This window comes from Nerophis lumbriciformis, linkage group LG22 (genome assembly GCF_033978685.3).
Source record: "Nerophis lumbriciformis linkage group LG22, RoL_Nlum_v2.1, whole genome shotgun sequence".
NCBI classification, from domain to species: domain Eukaryota; kingdom Metazoa; phylum Chordata; class Actinopteri; order Syngnathiformes; family Syngnathidae; genus Nerophis; species Nerophis lumbriciformis.
In genome coordinates, this window is record NC_084569.2 from 26,809,777 (window position 1) to 26,832,719 (window position 22,943).

Below are 22,943 nucleotides of genomic sequence, written 5' to 3' on the forward strand. Positions count from 1 at the left end.
AAACATGGTTGAAGATGTGAAGTTAAATCATGAAATACAACCTTACCCTTACAAAAACGATACATATTTATCCAGGAGAGTCTTGATTCCAATGTCCTTGGCCTAGCAACACACAAAGTTGTAGACCTCCATGCTTTTCCAAGTTTCATCTGTTTTGTCGTGTAGAATGATGCAACGCGACCAACGGATAATCCTTGATCACTCGACAAATCTTTTTATGATAAAGTCCATCCATCCATCTTCTTCCGCTTATCCGAGGTCGGAGAGATCTATTTCATTGCATAGTTACGGTTTTTGCACGTATCTAATTTTTTTTGGTGGTTAGATCTGGGCCCTTGCATACTCACATTGATCGCGCTCTGTTTGCTGCACAGTAGCCATGTTGTTTTGGCAGCATTTACGTGCGTTCAAAAGTCACATGTTTATCGTTTATCATCTACAAACCCCGTTTCCATATGAGTTGGGAAATTGAGTTAGATGTAAATATAAACGGAATACAATGATTTGCAAATCCTTTTCAACCCATTTTCAATTGAATGCATTACAAAGACAAGATATTTGATGTTCAAACTCATAAACTTTATTTTTTTTGCAAATAATAATTAACTTAGAATTTCATGGCTGCAACACGTGCCAAAGTAGTTGGGAAAGGGCATGTTCACCACTGTGTTACATGGCCTTTCCTTTTAACAACACTCAGTAAACGTTTGGAAACTGAGAAGACACATGTTTTAAGCTTCTCAGGTGGAATTCTTTGCCATTCTTGTTTTATGTAGGGCTTCAGTTGTTCAACAGTCCGGGGGTCTCCGTTGTGGTATTTTAGGCTTCATAATGCGCCACACATTTTCAATGGGAGACAGGTCTGGACTACAGGCAGGCCAGTCTAGTACCCGCACTCTTTTACTCTGAAGCCACGTTGATGTAACACGTGGCTTGGCATTGGCTTGCTGAAATAAGCAGGGGCGTCCATGGTAACGTTGCTTGGATGGCAACATATGTTGCTCCAAAACCTGTATGTACCTTTCAGCATTAATGGCGCCTTCACAGATGTGTAAGTTACCCATGTCTTGGGCACTAATACACCCCCATACCATCACAGATGCTGGCTTTTCAACTTCGCGCCTATAACAATCCGGATGGTTCTTTTCCTCTTTGGTCCGGAGGACACGACGACCACAGTTTTTAAAAACAATTTGAAATGTGGACTTGTCAGACCACAGAACACTTTTTCACTTTGTATCAGTCCATCTTAGATGATCTCAGGCCCAGCGAAGCCGACGGTGTTTCTGGGTGTTGTTGATAAACGGTTTTCGCCTTGTATAGGAGAGTTTTAACTTGCACTTACAGATGTAGCGACCAACTGTAGTTACTGACAGTGGGTTTCTGAAGTGTTCCTGAGCCCATGTGCCCATCCTTTACACGCTGATGTCGCTTGTTGATGCAGTACAGCCTGAGGGATCGAAGGTCACAGGCTTAGCTGCTTACGTGCAGTGATTTCTCCAGATTCTCTGAACCCTTTTATGATATTACGGACCGTAGATGGTGAAATCCCTAAATTCCTTGCAATAGCTGGTTGAGAAAGGTTTTTCATAAACTGTTCAACAATTTGCTTACACATTTGTTGACAAAGTGGTGACCCTCGCCCCATCCTTGTTTGTGAATGACTGAGCATTTCATGGAATCTACTTTTATACCCAATCACGGCACCCACCTGTTCCCAATTTGCCTGTTCACCTGTGGGATGTTCCAAATAAGTGTTTGATGAGCATTCCTCAACTTTATCAGTATTTATTGCCACCTTTCCCAACTTCTTTGTCACATGTTGCTGGCATCAAAATCTAAAGTTAATGATTATTTGCAACAAAAAAAAAAAGTTTATCAGTTTGAACATCAAATATGTTGTCTTTGTAGCATATTCAACTGAATATGGGTTGAAAATGATTTGCAAATCATTGTATTCCGTTTATATTTACATCTAACACAATTTCCCAACTCATATGGAAACAGGGTTTGTATTCATAAGAAAACACTGCAGGCTGTGGATGACATTTAGAAAGTTTTCTTTATTGAGAATGTAAAAGAACGGCACAGAAACAACAACCATATTAGAGAACTTTCCCTTCCTTTAAAAAAAACCCCAAACATTTAAATCGAGCTACATGTTGTAATTGTACCTTGAGGACCGAGCTAACCATACATGATCTCCTCTTGATTCTGCGGATTTAGTCTACAGCTGACGAGCAGATTTTGCTATTGAATACTAAATGCGTCTTCTCCGGTGTCATTAGCATACCAAACGCTTCCTGTCCCACATCCATAGTGATCTTGAACGTTCCACCCCTAATGACAAACATGCTGCATATTACACGGGATCACAACACCTGCATAGCACAGACTTGACGTCACCTTGGTGATGGAGAAGAGAAGCAAAGTCGCGAAGTAGAGATGCGTCCACTTACCTAAGCGACGATTACGAACGTTGAAATATGATAATGACAGCCAGCAAAGTTAGCATTCGGAAACTCCACGTGTTGCGTAATAAGATCTAGTTACAGTTACCTCCTCATTTATCTACAAGCCACTTCCGCTGCCCTCCCCGTCGTCTACCACGATGGAACGTTTGCGAAGGACGGAGTTGCCCTTCCGGCCGCTTCTTGTCAGAGGGGGCAGCTTGGCCCGGCAGGGAGATGTGTACGCGGGCTTGGTGCTGTCCAGCTCCTCCGGGTCGTCCCGCTGGGCTCGGAGGGCGGCGATGACGTCTCTGTCGGCGGGGCCGAGGGTCAGGCAGCTGCATGGGCGACCGCCGCCCGGGCTGCCGTTGTCTAGGACACCCCCCACCTCCTGGGAGGCATCCTCCACTGTCATGAAGGCGTCACCCCACAGGCTCTCGCACAAATCTCGGCCATGCTGATACATCTGAGCACAAACACAGGCCTCGAATTTAAACTTTTTAAGGTCAAGGCAAGTGTTGCCTTAAAAGAGGGCTCATATTTTAGGGCACCCGGAGTGATACCTTGCACATCGAATACACAATCTTCACAGCCTGCGTTCAATTTGATGAGATGACAAAACATTTTAGCTGGTATTGATGTTATTTGAACACTGATACAGTTTGCAGTTAAATAAAGGAGGAGTGAACATCCCAGTAAACAAAGTAAAGACTTTATAAACAAGTTGTGACAACGTTCACGACACACCGCCTGCTGCAAAACATCAAATAGTTTTCTCCTTCGCTGTGTACTTTTAGTGTGTCCACACCTGTCTCCATCTAAACCAGTGGTTCTTAACCTGGGTTCGATCGAACCCTAGGGGTTCGGTGAGTCGGCCTCAGGGGTTCGGTGGAGCCTCCACCGTAGAGGTCAAAACACACCCGACTCATCGTGTAAATACAAACTTCTCCCTATCGGCGTATTACAGATACGGAAACAGCTGACTGGTTTGCAGGTGTGTAATTTGTTGTGAGTTTATGCACTTTGTTGGTTTTGTTGTTTGAACAAGGTGATGTTCATGCACGGTTCATTTTATGCACTAGTAAAAAAACATGGTAACACTTTAGTATGGGGAACATATTCACCATTAATTAGTTGCTTATTAACATGCAAATTACTAACATATTGGCTCTGAACGAGTCATTATTAAGTACTTATTAATGCCTTATTCGGCATGGCCTTATTATAACCCTAACCCTCTAACCCTGACCCTCTAACCCTGACCCTAACCAAATAACTCTAAATTAAGTCTTATTACTTAGAATATGTTCCCTTAGTGTCCAAATAACTCTAAATTAAGTCTTTGTTACTTAGAATATGTTCCCTATACTAAAGTGTTACCAAAAACATATAACTTTGTATTGAATTTAAAAAAACATTTTTTTTAATTTTTCACTAAAGAAGGGTTCGGTGAATGCACATATGAAACTGGTGGGGTTCGGTACCTCAAACAAGGTTAAGAACCACTGATCTAAACCCAGCAGTGCGCTCTGAAACACACGGCGGGAAGCGAGAGAAAATGACGTTAAACTAAGCGCTTGGCTTCGTTTACTCCGAGGGGAAATCTCCGCAGCAAAGTCTGTGTCGTTGGTCCACCATGATTATCAAGCCAAACAACGCTAGTGCGCATGCGCCTGACTTTGTGTTGCCAAAAAAGCATTAATAAATGACGTTTTTTCGGTAATTAAAAAATTAAACGTTATTACTAACCGTTGGGAATTTTATCGCAAATGATCATCAATTATCACCGTTTACTGTTAAATCCCTCGTCAACTAACAAGTAAAAAGGCAAGGGCGGTCACGGCATGTTCTTGCCGCAAATGTTCGTCAATTTTTTGGGCATTATGCCAAAAGACGAGGGCGGTCGCTGCAGTTGCCGTGGTTAAACTTGAGCCTTGCAAACACAAACACAGAAAACTCTCACTGAGTTGGTCGACACGTGCAGGTGCGGCCCTCCGAACACGCAGATCCCACGCACAAGCTTAGTCGCTTTGTGTTATAGCTAGGGATGATGCTCGAAACCGGTTTTACCGGTTGTTCGATAAGAAAAGAACCGAGTCCTCGGACTCGAATCCCTTTTTGAGAACCGGTACCCGTTATCGAGACCACTATAGTAAAAACAAAGAGTTGGTTCTTTATTCGAATCCCTAGGAACGACTCCCGTCCCGACCAGAAATGCCCCGTAGGACATCACAAGAAATGACGTCACGTAGCTCAGTCATTTGTCACGGTGGGGTGCGGTTCGTTCCCGGGACGCAAAATTGACGGCTCCGTACGAAAGCGTGCAGGTAGGAGATGATTTATTTCTCATAAATCATACACATTACAACAGACAGGAACGAAACAAAAGGAAAGCGTGCCGTTCGCACGAGAAGCTAGAGCAAAAACTTACTTAGCACAGGAATACTAGAAGCTAAGGTAACTTTAGCACAGGAATCATGAGCTCAAAAACCAGAATGCCAACGTAACTGTTGCAAATGCAAACAATGAAGCCACGACGAGTGACCGGAAAAGGCAGGCTTAAATAGAGTCTCTAATGAGCAACAGGTGAAAATCATAAGTAACCATGGTGACTAAAACAACCCCCCGAAGTGCACAAAACAACTAAGGAAGTCCCAAACTAACAGAACATAACTAAAAACATGATCCGACCACATCATAATACATCACAGTTTAATATCATTTCACTTTATAGGAGTAGGAAGAAGTAAAGCTTATTTAATCCTACCCCTTTCCCACTTCATACAAATATATACATCATTTACTGACCTTTTTATAATAGAATATATCTGAATTAGTGTATACAACAGTTTTGTAATATGTAATTAATTAATTCAGTCATTATTAATATACTGAGATGAAGAATATCTTATTTTTAATAAGGTTGAAAGTATTTCTCATAATTCTTCTTCTTTGTACTTTGTAAGCACTATTCATTTGAACAACCTCTTAAACTGGATCATATCAGTACAATGATTAACTTCTTTACTTAATCCATTTCATCATTTAATTCCACATAATTTTAGCTGTTTGCAATTTTACCAAATCATCGAACTTTAATATTTTTGACTCAATAAATAAAGTGTTTGTATATTCTCTATATCCAACATTATGTATCAGTCTAATTGATTTTTTTTGTAACACGGTTAACGAATGTAGCGCACATTTGTAGTATTTCCCCACATTTCTGCACAATAACTCAGATATGGTAATACTATAGTAGCGAGCAGTAGAGAATGTGAAGTGATTTGTTAAACCAAATATTGTGTGTTTTTTTCCATATACAACAACCTATCTGGACTCGATAAGAGAATCGATAAGGAATCGGTTCGATAAGAGGATTCGATAAAAGGCTCGAACTCGATAATTTCTTATCAAACATCATCCCTAGTTATAGCTCTAGGAAAGTGGAGATTTGAATGTTGCAATGATGGCAGCTTCATCCAGAATTACTTTATTTTCTTTTTACAAACAAAGTCCCTGCCTTGACATACAGTAAACATATATACAAGTACTTATAAATGTACTTCAACCCCAAAGAAACATACAAATGTGTGCTACTTGCATCTGCACCGCCGCCATTGCTCCCACTGGTGGCCATGGGCACAGCAGTTTGTTAGCAAATTGCTACTTAGCATGCTACTTAGCACTCGACCTCGCACTTAACTCACACTTGCCAACACTCCCGAATTTTCAGTGCCTCTCCCAAAAATCTCCCGGGATAACCATTCTCCCGAAAATCTCCCGATTTCCAGCCGGACAACAATATTGGGGGCGTGCCTTAAAGGCACTGCCTTTAGCGTCGTCTCTCACCTAAAAAGGAGACTATTATATATGACTCCGTTATCCATATGTTTATCTATAACCCATAAAGTAGGCAGGCACGGAATTATTTCTCAGCGTGTGTTTATTCCAGCCGTCACATTAATACACTGACACACAACATCCGGATTCCCATCATGCATTGCTTCAAAACTACGGCAAGTTGTACTATCCAAAATTTCCAGCCGGACAAACAATATTGGGGGCGTGCCTTAAAGGCACTGCCTTTAGCGTCCTCTCACCTGAAAAGGAGACTATTATATATGTCTCCGTTATCCATAGGTTTATCTATAACCGAATGGATATAGTCACTCATGAACGGTCAGAGAAGCACAAGGCTGGTCACAGCCCAGTATTATGGGTCACCTTGCAAGCAACATTCCGTTCTCATTTGCGGATGTTTTCAACAAATCCGTGAAGGATATGTTCCCGGGTTCAGAGATCGCTCGCCAGTACTCAAATGGCAGAACAAAAGCTACTCAAATAGTGAAAGGTAAGTGTTATGTTTTTTTTTTAAAGAAAGCAGCAAGTACAGTACAGTTAGTAGAACAACTGTGTTTTCATTACTGTTTACTGTACTATATATATATATATATATATATATATATATATATATATATATATATATATATATATAAAATATATGGGCAGCACGGTGACAGAGGGGTTAGTGCATCTGCCTCACAATACGAAGGTCTTGAGTAGTCCTGGGTTCAATCCCGGGCTCGGGATCTTTCTGTGTGGAGTTTGCATGTTCTCCCCGTGACTGCGTGGGTTCCCTCCGGGTACTCCGGCTTCCTCCCACCTCCAAAGACATGCACCTATAGGGATAGGTTGATTGGCAACACTAAAAAAAATTGGCCCTAGTGTGTGAATGTGAGTGGGAATGTTGTCTGTCTATCTGTGTTGGCCCTGTGATGAGGTGGCGACTTGTTCAGGGTGTACTCCGCCTTCCGCCCAATTGTAGCTGAGATAGGCTCCAGTGCCCCCCGCGACCCCGAAGGGAATAAGCGGTAGAAAATGGATGGATGGATATATATATATATATATATATATATATAAGAAATACTTTAATTTCAGTGAATTCTAGCTATAGATATACTCCTCCCCCTTAACCCCGCCCCCTGGCCCGACCCGCCCCCGCCCCCAATCTCCCGAATTCGGAGGTCTCAAGGTTGGCAAGTATGACTTAACCTAGCTTGAATAGTGCTCAAAATGCACCCAACATGTTCTAAATACATACAACACTAGAACCGGCAAGTCAACACACCCAGTGGTGGTGTTAACGCACTGTTTGTGTCTTTTTACGCATTGAAATCAGAAAGGATGCAAATTTCTGGAAGTCCGCGCGTTATTTTTGTTTTATTTACTGCCCGGTTGCTTGTTTTTTTGTTTTGTTTTTATCGATTATCGCTTTCCGCCGGTTGTGGTGAAGAAGGAGCTGAGCCGGAAGGCAAAGCTCTCAATTTACTGGTCGATCTACGTTCTCACCCTCACCTATGGTCATGAGCTTTGGGTTATGACCGAAAGGACAAGATCACGGGTACAAGCGGCCGAAATGAGTTTCCTCCGCCGGGTGGCGGGGCTCTCCCTTAGAGATAGGGTGAGAAGCTCTGCCATCCAGGGGGCAGCTCAGAGTAAAGCCGCTGCTCCTCCACATCGAGAGGAGCCAGATGAGGTGGTTCGGGCATCTGGTCAGGATGCCACCCGAACGCCTCCCTAGGGAGGTGTTTAGGGCACGTCCAACCGGTAGGAGGCCACGGGGAAGACCCAGGACACGTTGGGAAGACTATGTCTCCCGGCTGGCCTGGGAACGCCTCGGGATCCCCCGGGAGGAGCTGGACGAGGTGGCTGGGGAGAGGAAAGTCTGGGCTTCCCTGCTTAGGCTGCTGCCCCCGCGACCCGACCTCGGATAAGCGGAAAAAGATGGATGGATGGATGGATGGGCTTTCCGCCAGTGTTTTGTTTTGTTTATGTTTGCTGGGTCAAATTATTATTAATTATTGGTCGAATTCAAAGTAATGCACTTTCCGGTACAATTTCTTAAATTTTGATTCGCCGAAAGTTTTATCGATCACAAATACTGCATTTCCGATATTAGGACTCCCGCGTGTTATTGTTTTCGTCATGGCGAGCAATAAACCCAAGAAGCAAAGCTTCAATGAAAAGTGGCTTTAGGAGCCACTTTTCAGCAAATGGCTCACTTATGACGATGGAAAGATGTATTGCACTCCATGTAAACGGGCTAAGAAAAAGAACACCTTTATGAACGGGTGCACTGATTTTCAAAGATCTAGCCTCACCAGGCATCAATAAACAACATGTTACATCCTGCTTGTTTGCTCCCAGACCGTGGTCGAGGAGCGCGGGGGAGACGTTCCCTCCAGACCCGGCAGTGGGTCCCTAGAGTTCCGCTCTTTGGTGGGAATGACGAGGCCGTCGATTTGTTACAACTCTTTATTTTTGTTTTCCACAAAGTCAAGCAGACATCCACCATGCTATTAACACTCCTGAACATGTTAGCGCTCCCTCTCCTAACTTGCCCACTCACTTACACACGTCACTCCCCCCACAAACCGCCATTCTTAAAGGGGAACACACAGCCTATGGCCATCACCAAGCCAGAGATGAAATGCTAGAGGCATTGAGTGCCACTCTATTAAATTACATTGAAACTAACTTGCCAAATTCTTAGTTTGTTGGCATTATTTGCCATGAAAGTGTAGATGTGGCGGTTTTTAAACGACTGATGAGCTACATACAAGTGAGAATAATCAATTAAATTTGCCATATTCATGTATGCCCTGGCACACCATTATTATCATTTCATGACCGAAGCAAAAAACGTTTTACACTTTTATACTGAAATAAATACACCTACAACTTATAAAGTAAAGTACCAATGATTGTTACACACACACACTAGGTGTGGTGAAATTTGTCCTCTGCATTTGACCCATCCCCTTGTTCACCCCCTGGGAGGTGAGGAGCAGCGGTGGCTGCGCCGGGTATAATTTTTGGTGATTTAACCCCCAATTCCAACCCTTAATGCTGAGTGCCAAGCAGGGAGCTAATGGGTCCCATTTTTATAGTCTTTGGTATGACTCAGCAGGGGTTTGAACTCACAATACCGATCTCAGGGCGGACACTCTAACCACTAGGCCACCGAGTAGGTGAATAAATAATACATTTATAAATGAAAATATAGAAAAAACTACCGGCAACGGTAAAGTTTAGATCCATGAAGGAAAGAAGAAAGTGAATGAATGTTTATAACTGAATAAATTAGCAAAATATGCAAAATAAATATTTTTCTTTTTTGTTATTTTTTTTAATGAATTAAGTAACATTTATGACAACCTTTTCCCAAAACACAATATAGAATGTGAGATATAACAGGATAATGCATACATTTATCTTTTGTTTTCAAAACGGTTACAAAAAAGTGGGACCCCAAAAATTTACTGTGGTACCCCATTTTTATGACTTGATGGGGTCCTTGGGACCCCATTTTGGAAATTCCTAGTGCCAACACTGACACCTAGGAAAGGGGAGATTTGATGTTGCTATGATGGCAGCTTCATCCAGAATGACGCAAAGCAGCCAACAGCGCCCCCTCCAGTCCTGTAGACATAACTAATCGATATATGAGCAATCATTCTAGCACATATGCCTGATGAAATACAAACCCCGTTTCCATATGAGTTGGGAAATTGTGTTAGATGTAAATATAAACGGAATACAATGATTAGCAAATCCTTTTCAACCCATATTCAGTTGAATATGCTACAAAGACAAGATATTTGATGTTCAAACTCATAAACTTTATTTTTTTTTTGCAAATAATGATTAACTTAGAATTTCATGGCTGCAACACGTGCCAAAGTAGTTGGGAAAGGGCATGTTCACCACTGTGTTACATAGCCTTTCCTTTTAACAACACTCAGTAAACGTTTGGGAACTGAGGAGACACATTTTTTAAGCTTCTCAGGTGGAATTCTTTCCCATTCTTGCTTGATGTACAGCTTAAGTTGTTCAACAGTCCGGGGGTCTCCGTTGTGGTATTTTAGGCTTCATAATGCGCCACACATTTTCAATGGGAGACAGGTCTGGACAACAGGCAGGCAAGTCTAGTACCCGCACTCTTTTACTATGAAGCCACGTTGATGTAACACGTGGCTTGGCATTGTCTTGCTGAAATAAACAGGGGCGTCCATGGTAACGTTGCTTGGATGGCAACATATGTTGCTCCAAAATCTGTATGTACCTTTCAGCATTAATGGCACCTTCACAGATGTGTAAGTTACTGTGTCTTGGGCACTAATACACCCCCATACCATCACAGATGCTGGCTTTTTAACTTTGCGCCCATAACAATCCGGATGGTTCTTTTCCTCTTTGGTCCGGAGGACACGACATCCACAGTTTTTAAAAACAATTTGAAATGTGGACTTGTCAGACCACAGAACACTTTTCCACTTTGTATCAGTCCATCTTAGATGAGCTCAGGCCCAGCGAAGCCGACGGCGTTTCTGGGTGTTGTTGATAAACGGTTTTTGCCTTGCATAGGAGAGTTTTAACTTGCACTTACAGATGTAGCGACCAACTGTAGTTACTGACAGTGGGTTTCTGAAGTGTTCCTGAGCCCATGTAGTGATATCCTTTACACACTGATGTCGCTTGTTAATGCAGTACAGCCTGAGGGATCGAAGGTCACGGGCTAAGCTGCTTACGTGCAGTGATTTCTCCAGATTCTCTGAACCCTTTGATGATATTACGGAGCGTAGATGGTGAAATCCCTAAATTCTTTGCAATAGCTGGTTGAGAAAGGTTTTTCTTAAACTGTTCAACAATTTGCTCACGCATTTGTTGACAAAGTGGTGACCCTCGCCCCATCCTTGTTTGTGAATGACTGAGCATTTCATGGAATCTACTTTTATACCCAGTCATGGCACCCACCTGTTCCCAATTAGCCTGTTCACCTGTGGGATGTTCCAAATAAGTGTTTGATGAGCATTCCTCAACTTTATCAGTATTTATTGCCACCTTTCCCAACTTCTTTGTGTTGCTGGCATCAAATTCTAAAGTTAATGATTTTCCGCACTATAAGGCGCACCTAAAAACCACAAATTTTCTCAAAAGCTGACAGTGCGCCTTATAATCCGGTGCGCCTTATATATGGGTTAATATTAATATTAATTTTCATAAAGTTTAGGTCTCGCAAGTACGGTAAACAGCCGCCATCTTTTTTCCCCGTAGAAGAAGCGCGCGGTGCATGCTGGGATATGTGACGTTTCATTTCCATTTGTGTGTTTATGTAAAGACCCCAAAATGGCTCCTATTAAGTGTGTTGTCTGTCTAGTTATAAATAATGCAGACGAGGCGTGTTAACTGAGTTCTCAACGTTTACTCACAGCGTGCTCATAACCACATTCTAACTGCCAGCACATACAACAACGCTTCTCAGGGCTACCGCGCATGCTCGTCACTATCGTTGCATGCTGGGTAGTGTAGTTGTTATATTTGCTAGCTCATAACGTCACATTAAGAAACACGCTTACGCGCTTAATTCAATACTCGCCGTCATTCCGGGTGGATTGACAAAAGACCTCCAGCCGCTAGATATTGGTGTCAACAGGGCATTCGAAGCTAGACTGCTAACTGCGTGGGAACAGTGGATGACAGAAGGCGAACACACGTGACGTTCACCAAGACAGGGAGACAGCGCCGGACGACATACGCCAACATCTGCCAGTGGATCGTAAATGCCTGGGCAGATATTTCAGTCACAACTGTGGTCCGAGCTTTCCGGAAGGCAGGATTCACAGAACTGCTGGACAACAGCGACACTGACTCCGATTACTTCGACGAGACGGAGCCGGCCATTTTGGATCCCACATTCGCCCAACTTTTCAATTCGGACACCGAAGAAGAAGAATTCGAGGGATTTATGAATGAAGAATAACTTCAGAAAGTGAGCGTTATGTTTATTTTGTGTGTTGTGACATTAACGTTCGAGCAACATTATGTTGCTATTGCTCTGCACTATTTTGAATTTTACTATGTTTGTGATTGCACATTTGCGTACATTTTGGGAGTGAACAGAGTTGTTAGAACGCTGGTTTTTAATATATTATTAAAGTTTGACTGACCTATCTGACTGTTTTTTTGACATTCCTTTAGCGCAGTTAGATGCGGCTTACAACACGGGGCGGCTTATAGGTGCACAAAGTTTTGAAATATGCCGTTCATTGAAGGCGCGGCTTATAACCCAGGGCGCCTTATGGTGCGGAAAATACGGTATTTGCAAAAAAAAAAAAGTTTATCAGTTTGAACATCAAATATGTTGTCTTTGTAGCATATTCAATTGAATATGGGTTGAAAATGATTTGCAAATCATTGTATTCCTTTTATATTTACATCTAACAGAATTTCCCAACTCATATGGAAACGGGGTTTGTAGTTACAGGTAGGTTTTAGACAATTGTAATACAGTTTACACATTTTTAAATATTTATAATCATTTTACAAATTGAATGCAACTCTCATCAATTGCTAATTGGGGATGGAACTGAGCCATTAAAAGTTTGCCTATTTTCTCTTTTTGCACATTAAGTATGTTAACACTTTTTAAACAAATTTTTGCACATGTTTTAGCACACGCAAACATGTTTTTTCCTCCGTCCACTCGATTGTGGCACCGAACAAACACCAAAAGACTTAACCAGCTTACTTTCACAGTGGAGGCTGAGTCCTATATTGTTGTGCTGTCCTCCAACACGGTCGACTTCCGGATTGGTGGCGTCACGTGAAAACGCTCTATTGTTGTCTACGTAGGCACAACAGGGGATGTCATTGTGGTTTGTTAAGCTCTTTGAGGCACTTGTGGTTAAAGGGGCCCTATTATGCAAAACCAACTATTTTGGACCTATTGGTACATGTTGTCGTGTATTGGGCCCCGTTTACACTGCACACCAAATCTGATATTTTTGCTCTTAAGTGCCAGTTTAAACGCTCCAAAGTGCGTTTGCATCAGATTCAGACCACATCTGGAGGTAGTCCAAATCCGATTGGAATCTCATCTTTTAAATTGTTTTGCTTTGTGGTAATGCGCCTTCATCTGTGAATAATTTGGGCCGAGTGAGGACCAAGAAGAGTGCTGCTTTGCCATCCGCATACCTTCATAAAAAGATGTGTTTCCGGAAAAACTACTTTTTAACAACTTTAAAAACAAACCGTTTTAGGGGCAGCCAAAAAGTGTCTTGAAGTTCGCTCTTCAGTGTTGACCATAGAACCATTAATACCATAAATTCCAGACTATAAGCAGCAACTTTTTTCATACACTTTGAACCATGCGGCTTATAAAACAATGCGACTAATTTATGAATTTTTGTGTTATTATATATTGTATTATAGACATAATATAATATATCTGTATATATATTATTCTGTACACATATTATGTATATATTCGTATGTATGTTAGATTTTTTATCGCTATATTAGTCTATTTATACCTGCATTGTCCTTTCCATCCTTACACTTACCTTCATTGTAACTGAGCTACTGGGTTGAACGATTTCCCTTGTGGATCATTAAAGTTTGTCTAAGTCTAAGTCTAAGTCTAAGTTATTATTTGTGCTATGGCACCATCTTTTGAACGAGTTTGCTCACTGCAGTTGCTGCATTGTATTTCCATTTAGTGCTTTCAACCGGAAGTAGAAGGGTCGTTCCGTCTTCTTGCCGTCCATAGCGGTCCTACTTGAATGAATTCTTCATTCATCACTCCAAGCAACGTTTGTAAGTTTTACAATATAACTAAAATTGTTTATACTTACTAAACCCATGTGTGATGTCTGTCGGAGTTATGTCATGCATATTTGTATGTGCTATTGTAGCTAATATGCTAACAGGTCTGTGTTTGTATTATTAACTTACAACGCCATTCTTTTTGTATTGTTTCAGTTTCACAAATTCCTCATTAAATTCACCAAAACGTCACCGTGGAGTAACTGAGTCTGTTTTGCTGATTGGAGAGCGAGCTCGCGCAGCTAGTGGGTCCATGACGATGACTTCTGTTTTGTTTGATCAACCGTTTTACTGCCATGTTACAGACACCGTTTGGAAACAATTAGGTATGTAAATAAACATTTACACAATATTTTTGTGTTAATAACTAATTTTACAACAGATATATCTGCGGCTAATATATAGAAAAATATTTATTTTCCTAAAATGTAGTGAGTGTGGCTTCTATTAGTCCGGAAAATACGGTGCAAAATGAAGTGTTTTAAAAATAGATAATATGACCTCTTTAAGAGTTGTACAAATAAACTGTGATTTTTTTAGTTAGATAACTACGTATAGGCAGGTGAAATCCACACTATTCTAATTTGTTTGGGACGCGTGGGTGCAAAACCCTGTCAGACGTTTTAGATTGTGGCCGCGAGTTAAAAAGTTTGCGAGTTAGTGTAAGTCTCGGGGACTCGCTAATAAGCAGCCATTAAGCTGAGCTGCCAACAGCTCATTTGTGCTCTTCTACTTTATCCCCCCAGTGTATTATTTTCCTTCTCTCCCCTAAACCCTCATTTGTGAGTCTCCCTTCTTCTTGCTTCCCTACAGAACGCCGGCACCTCCAGTCTGCTTCCTTGCAAGGTGTTTAGAGGGAACAGCTGTCATTTATTTATAATTTTTTGAAGGGCAAAGAGGATCTCTCATGGAGTAACATTGAGTTCTGTGACACACACATACACACACACACACACACTGGTGTTCTTCCCCGGGGTTACATTGCTTGCTGCCAACACTTATTCAGTACAAGCAGACATTTCCCCGGGCGCTACTCTGTCCTTGACGTCCTTTTGCTTATTCAGTTCTGACCTTCTCCTTAAATCTAAAACAAAACATTGCAGACGCGAGTATGCATCATGTTTGGGACGTGGGCATTTTTGAATAGATGGACAAATGTCCAAATGTAAAGTAATGAGTTTATACTGCAATACATATTGCAGCCTCCTACGATAACAATCACAATATATTATTTGGTATGTAAATGATAATAGAGGCAGTTTAAAACGGGTTACAAAGGCTCCTAATTTAGCTGCTGACGTATGGGGTAATATATGTATGTGTGTGTGTGTGTATATATATATATATATATATATATATATATATATATATATATATATATATATATATATATATATATATATATATACAGTCGTGGTCAAAAGTTTACATACACTTGAAAAGAACATAATGCTTTCTTGAGTTTCCAATCATTTCTACAACTCTTATTTTTTGTGATAGAGTGATTGGAGCACATACTTGTTGGTCACAAAAAACATTCATGAAGTTTGGTTCTTTTATGAATTTATTGTGGGTCTACTGAAAATGTGACCAAATCTGCTGGGTCAAAAGTATACATCCAGCAATGTTAATATTTGGCTACATGTCCCTTGGCAAGTTTCACTGCAATAAGGTGCTTTTGGGAGCCATCCACAAGCTTCTGGCAAGCCTCTGCTTGAATTTTTGACCACTCCTCTTGACTAAATTGGTGCAGTTCAGCTACATTTGTTGGTTTTCTGACATGGACTTGTTTCTTCAGCATTGTCCACACTTGAGGACTTTGGGAAGGCCATTCTAAAACCTTCATTTTAGCCTGATTTAGCCATTCCTTTACCACTTTTGACGTGTGTTTGAGGTCATTGTCCTGTTGGAACACCCAACAGCGCCCAAGACCCAACCTCTGGGCTGATGATTTTAGTTTGTCTTGAAGAAATTGGAGGTAATCCTCCTTTTTAATTTTCACCTTTTCTCCTCCAAACATATTGCTGGGTATTGTGGCCAAACTGCTCAATTTTTGTTTCATCTGACAACACATGGACAAAGATAAGACCTTCTGGAGGAAATTTCTGTGGTCAGATGAAACAAAAATTGAGCTATTTGGCCACAACACCCAGCAATATGTTTGGAGGCGAAAAGGTGAGGCCTTTAATCCCAGGAACACCATTCCTACCATCAAGTATGGTGGTGGTAGTATTATGCTCTGGGCCTGTTTTGCTGCCAATGGAACTGGTGCTTTACAGAGACATGGGACATGAGACAATGGGACATGAGACTACGGGACAATGAAAAAGGAGGATTACCTCCAAATTCTTCATGACAACCTAAAATCATCACCCCGGAGGTTGGGTCTTGGGCGCAGTTGGGTGTTCCAACAGGACAATGACCCCAAACACACGTCAAAAGTGGTAAAGGAATGGCTAAATCAGGCTAAAATTAAGGTTTTAGAATGGCCTTCCCAAAGTCCTCACTTAAACAAATGCTGAAGAAACAAGTCCATGTCAGAAAACCAACACATTTAGCTGGACTGCACCAATTTTGTCAAGAGGGAGTGGTCAACAATTCAACCAGAATCTTGCCAGAAGCTTGTGGATGGCTACCAAAAGCGCCTTATTGCAGTGCAACTTGCCAAGGGACATGTAACCAAATATTAACATTGCTGTATGTATACTTTTGACCCAACAGATTTGGTCACATTTTCAGTAGACCCATAATATATTCATAAAAGAACCAAACTTCATGAATGTTTTTTGTGACCAACCAGTATGTGCTCCAATCACTCTATCACAAAAAATAAGAGTTGTAGAAATTATTGGAAATTCAAGACAGCCATGACATTATGTTCTTTACAAGTGTATATGGTCCCACTTTTTTTGCAACCGTTTTGAACACAAATGATAAATGTATGCATTATCCTGTTATATCTCACATTCTATATTGTGTTTTGGGAAAAGGTTGTCATAAACGTTACTTAATTCATTAAAAAAATAATACGAAAAAACCCCAATTTTTTTATGTATTCAGTTATAAACATTTATTCACTTTCTTCTTTCCTTCATGGATCTAAACTTTACTGCTGTCGGTATTTTTTTATATATTTGCATTTAATAATAACTGTAGGTTAATTTATTTCAGTATAAAAGTGTAAAAAGTGTTTTGCTTCAGTCATGAAATGATGATAATGGTGTGCCAGGTCATACATGCATATGACAAATTGATTATTCTCATCTGTATGAGATCATCAGTCGTTTAAAAACCGCCACATCTACACTTTCATGGCAAATAATGCCAACAAACTTGGAATTTTGCAGGTTCATTTTAATGTCATTTAATAGAGTGCCACTCAATGCCTCGAGCATTTCATCTCTGGCTTGGTGATGGTCCTAAGCTGTGTGTTCCCCTTTAAAAATGGCGGTATGTGGGGTGAGTGACGTGTGTAAGTGACTGGGCAAGTTAGGAGAGGGAGTGCTAGCATGTTCAGGAGTGTTAATAGCATGGTGGATGTCCGCTTGGCTTTGTGGAAAACATAAATAAAGAGTTGTAACAAATCAACGGCCTCGTCATTCTGACCAAAGAGCGGAACTGTAGGGACCCACTGCAGGGTAAAGTGGAGGATGTTACCCCCGACAATATATCAGCCCCGGAGGGAACGTCTCCCCTGCGCTCCTCGACCATGGTCTGGGAGCCGACAAGCAGGAAAGGTGTAATATGAAAATCAGTGTTCTTTTTCTTAGCCCGTTTACATGGCGTGCAAAACATCTTTCCATCTTCATATGTGAGCCATTTGCTGAAAAGTGGCTCCTGAAGTCACTTTTCATTGAAGCTTTGCTTCTTGGGTTTATTGCTCGCCATGACGAAAACAATAACACGCGGGAGTCCTAATATCGGAAATGCAGTATTTGTGATCGATCTGCATCCCGGGAACGCGCGGACTTCCGGAAATGCGCGTCTTTTCTGATTTCAATGCGTAAAAAGACACAAAAAGTGCGTAACGCCAACAGTGTGTATATATATATATATATATATATATATATATATATATATATATATATATATATATATATATTAGTACCTGTTGTCGTGTATTGCGCCCCATTTACACTGCACACCAAACCTGAATTTTTTTAAACGCTCCAAAGTGCGTTTGCGTCAGATTTAGACCACATCTGGAGGTAGTCCAAACCCGATTGGAATGTCATCTTTTCAAAAGTTATGCTTTGTGGTAATGTGCCTTCATCTGTGAATAATTCGTGCCTAATGAGTGCCAAGAAGAGTCCTGCTTTGCAAACTTTTATGAAGGTATGCGACCTTCATAAAAAGATGGATTTCCGGAAAAACTACTTTTTCACAACTTTAAAACCGAAACGTTTTAGGAGGCAGCCAAAAAGTGGCTTGAAGACCGCTCTTTAATGTTGACCATAGAACCATTAATACCGTAAATTCCAGACTATAAGCAGTTACTTTTTCCCTACACTTTGTACCATGCGGCTTATAAAACCGTGTCGCAAATTTATGATTTTTTCTTCGCTGATAATGCAAATAGTCTAAAGACAAGGTGTGTTATTGTTTGTGCTATACAAACTGACTTAATCTGAAAAATCCAATATTCAGATGTGCCCTTTCATGTACAAAATAAATAATTCACATATTGGAAATACAGTAGCTCCCACTGCAAACATTCTTAAAAATAAACATAATGTTAAATTATTATGGTGTCAAGTCAAACCTTTGTTTATGGGAGATTTGGATGCAGCTCATGATGAGGTCATTTGTTCCATTGTCAGTCTGACCAAACTACAATATTTATTTTATTCTCTTTGATGTATAAGTGTAAATCCCCCTCAGCACTGAAGGACACACACACACACACACACACACACACACACTCACTCACTCACTCACTCACTCACCTGCTGATATTGAACACAGGTTCCTGTGCAGTTCTGTCCTCTGGGGTCTCTGGCCCAATTACGAGCGCAAGTCAAGTCTGTCCTGCATGCATCAAACCTGCAGAAAAAAACCGATAATTAAATGGTATAATATAGTCATATAGGAGTATATGATTTTTTTGTAGAATTATATTGTACGAGCTAAAGGTGTTGATATTGACAAAATATCTGTGCACAAGGATCAAGGAGATGACTACCGTATTTTTCGGACTATAAGTCGCAGTTTTTTTCATAGTTTGGCCGGGCTCCAGTGCGACTTATATATGTTTTTTTCCTTCTTTATTATGCATTTTCGGCAGGTGCGACTTATACTCCGGTGCGACTTATACTCCGAAAAATACGGTATTTACTATTTTACTAACTTAAATGCAGTGATGGGCAGTAACAAGCTACATGTAGCTAAGCTACGTAGCTTAACTACATTTTGCAGTGGCTTGGCGGTAGCTTAGCTACTATTTTAACGAGAACCTTTTTCTGTTGTTTAGCTACTTTTATACCCATGTAGCGAGGTAGCTTACATCAAGGCTACAAAGAGAGAAAATGGACTGCGAATCTAGGCCCAAAAAATATGGAGAAAATACAAAGATCTGGATGAAAGAGAGCATCCATACATACAGAGAACATCTATGATGACTGGTTGGTGTTCTTATGATTATTAACTACATTTTAGCTTAGCTACATTTATTGGAGAGTAACTTGTAGCTTAGCTACATTTAATGGAGAGTAACTTGTAGCTTAGCTACATTTAATGGAGAGTAACTTGTGGCTTAGCTACATTTAATGGAGAGTAACTAGTAGCTTAGCTACATTTAATGGAGAGTAACTTGTAGCTTAGCTACATTTAATGAAGAGTAACTAGTAGTTTAGCTACATTTAATGGAGAGTAACTAGTATCTTAGCTACATTTAATGAAAAGTAACTTGTAGCTTAGCTACATTTAATGGAGAGTAACTAGTAGCTTAGCTACATTTAACGGAGAGTAACTAGTAGCTTAGCTACAATTAATAAAGAGTACCTTGTAGCTTAGCTACATTTAATGAAGAGTACTGTAACTAGTAACTTAGCTACATTTAATGGAGAGTAACTTGTAACGTAGTTACATTTAATGGAGAATAACTTGTAGTTTAGCTACATTTAATGAAGAGTAACTAGTAGCTTAGCTACATTTAATGGAGAGTAACTAGTATCTTAGCTATATTTAATGGAAAGTAACTTGTAACTTAGTTACATTTAATGGAGAATAACTTGTAGCTTAGCTATATTTAATGGCGAGTAACTTGTGGCTTAGCTACATTTAATGGAGAGTAACTTGTGGTTTAGCTACATTTAATGGAGAGTAACTAGTAGCTTAGCTACATGCTACATTTAATGGAGAGTAACTTGTAACTTAGCTACATTTAACGGAGAGTAACTAGTAGCTTAGCTACATTTAATAAATAGTAACTTGTAGCTTAGCTACATTTAATGAAGAGTAAATACTAACTTAGCTACATTTAATGGAGAATAACTTGTAGCTTAGCTATATTTAATGGCGAGTAACTTGTGGCTTAGCTACATTTAATGGAGAGTAACTTGTGGCTTAGCTACATGTAATGGAGAGTAACTAGTAGCTTAGCTACATTTAATAGAGAGTAACTAGTAGTTAGCTACATTTAATGAAGAGTAACTTGTAGCTTAGCTACATTTAATGAAGAGTAACTAGTAGCTTAGCTACATTTAATGGAGAGTAACTAGTATCTTAGCTACATTTAATGAAGAGTAACTTGTAGCTTAGTTACATTTAATGAAGAGTAACTAGTATCTTAGCTACATTTAATGGAGAGTAACTTGTAGTTTAGCTACATTTAATGGAGAGTAAGTAGTTGCTTAGCTACATTTAACAGAGAGTAACTTGTAGCTTAACTACATTTAATGAAGAGTAACTAGTAGCTTTGCTACATTTAATGGAAAGTAACTAGTAGCTTAGCTACATTTAATGGAGAGTAACTTGTAACTTAGTTACATTTAATGGAGAGTAACTTGCGGCTTAGCTACATTTAATGGAAAGTAACTTGTAGCTTAGCTACATTTAATGGAGACTAACTTGTAACTTAGCTACATTTAATGGAGAGTAACTTGTAACTTAGTTACATTTAATGGAGAGTAACTTGCGGCTTAGCTACATTTAATGGAAAGTAACTTGTAGCTTAGCTACATTTAATGGAGAGTAACTTGTAGCTTAGCTACATTTAATGGAGAGCAACTTGTAGCTTAGTTACATTTAATGGAGAATAACTTGTAGCTTAGCTACATTTAATGGAGAGTAACTTGTAGCTTAGTTACATTTAATGGAGAGTAACTTGTGGCTTAGCTACATTTAATGGAAAGTAACTTGTGGCTTAGCTACATTTAATGGAGAGTAACTTGTAGCTTAGCTACATTTAATGGAGAGCAACTTGTAGCTTAGTTACATTTAATGGAGAATAACTTGTAGCTTAGCTACATTTAGTGGAGAGTAACTTGTAGCTTAGTTACATTTAATGGAGAGTAACTTGTGGCTTAGCTACATTTAATGGAAAGTAACTTGTAGCTTAGCTACATTTAATGGAGAGTAACTTGTAGCTTAGCTACATTTAATGGAGAGTAACTTGTAACTTAGTTACATTTAATGGAGAGTAACTTGTAGCTTAGTTACATTTAATGGAGAGTAACTTGTGGCTTAGCTACATTAAATGGAAAGTAACTTGTAGTTTAGCTACATTTAATGGAGAGTAACTTGTGGCTTAGCTACATTTAATGGAGAGTAACTTGTAGCTTAGCTACATTTAATGGAGAGTAACTTGTAGCTTAGCTTACTACATTTCCCAAGTAGCCTGCCCATCACTGCTTAAATGTACAGTAAATCATTCTCACAAATGTTTTCAATCAAACTAAACTTGTTGGAGTTACAACATGTCCATGTATTTTTCTGTATGTATTTGTTTAGTTCCTAATCTGGGTTGGATGTACAGTGGTAACATCCCTGGCAGCCTCACCAATCTCGACAGAAGCTGTGGCAGAGTGGCACGGCCTGGATGTAGGAGCGGCGATGGGGATGAGGCCAGCGGGCGGCGTCTGGGGAGCAGCGGTAAAAACACGACACGCGCTTCAGGAAGCCTTCACACCTGAGGGGAGAGGAGCGCTGCGGTCATGTGATGCTCACATGCATTCGGGCGGCCGTTGAGTTGAGTTTATTTGGAACATTCATGCACACAACATGATACATCACAATTTCCAGTTTCTCTATTCAACATGTTCGAAAAGGAGTAGGAAGAAGTTTATCTAATCCTACCCCATTTCCTTTACATAGCAGTTGCTAAAAACTTTTGTTCACTTCCTGTTCTCAATGTATTCACAATATACTTCATAAGTAATAACAATAAAAATAAATACATAAATAATAATTGGTGAAGTAAGTTATATTTCATATGGTGAGATGAGTAAGAGTACCGTATCTAAAAAATTAATGGATGGATGAGTTAAATTCAGAATGTTTATCATGGTTCTTCTTCTTTGTACTTTGTAAACACTAAGTTTGAAGAGTTTCTTGAAGTGGATCATATTAGTACATTGTTTGATTTCTTTGGTTAATCCATTCCATCATTTAATTCCACATACTGATATACTGAGGGTCTTAAGTGTTGTACGTGCGTACAAATGTTTTAAATGACATTTTTCTCAAAGATAATATTTCTCCTCTTTTGTTGAGAAGAATTGTTCTTTGGTAGCAGATTATAGTTTGCTTTGTGAATAATTTTAGCTGTTTGCAAATTCACTGTCTTTGAATTTCAGTATTTGTGATTTAACAAACAAAGGGTTT

At 40.0% G+C, this 22,943-nt stretch overlaps 1 protein-coding gene and 1 long non-coding RNA gene across 2 annotated transcripts in view; one reads left to right on the forward strand and one right to left on the reverse strand.

Annotated features, from left to right (window-relative positions):
- Positions 1-2,043: 2,043 nt before the first annotated feature.
- rtbdn (retbindin) overlaps positions 2,044-22,943 on the reverse strand; it is a 32,989-nt gene continuing 12,089 nt past the window's right edge. The window contains exons 4-6 of the mRNA XM_061973533.1: positions 22,120-22,248; positions 19,067-19,163; positions 2,044-2,916 (exon numbers count right to left, since the gene is read on the reverse strand). Of these exons, the coding sequence (XP_061829517.1) occupies positions 2,572-2,916; positions 19,067-19,163; positions 22,120-22,248 (571 nt within the window). The 3' untranslated portion in view covers positions 2,044-2,571. The remainder of the gene's footprint in view (positions 2,917-19,066; positions 19,164-22,119; positions 22,249-22,943) is intronic.
- LOC133615157 (uncharacterized) lies at positions 4,542-22,207 on the forward strand. Its single transcript, XR_009816682.2, has 4 exons — positions 4,542-4,777; positions 14,015-14,111; positions 14,277-14,446; positions 22,071-22,207. It is a non-coding gene; the product is annotated as an uncharacterized lncRNA (long non-coding RNA).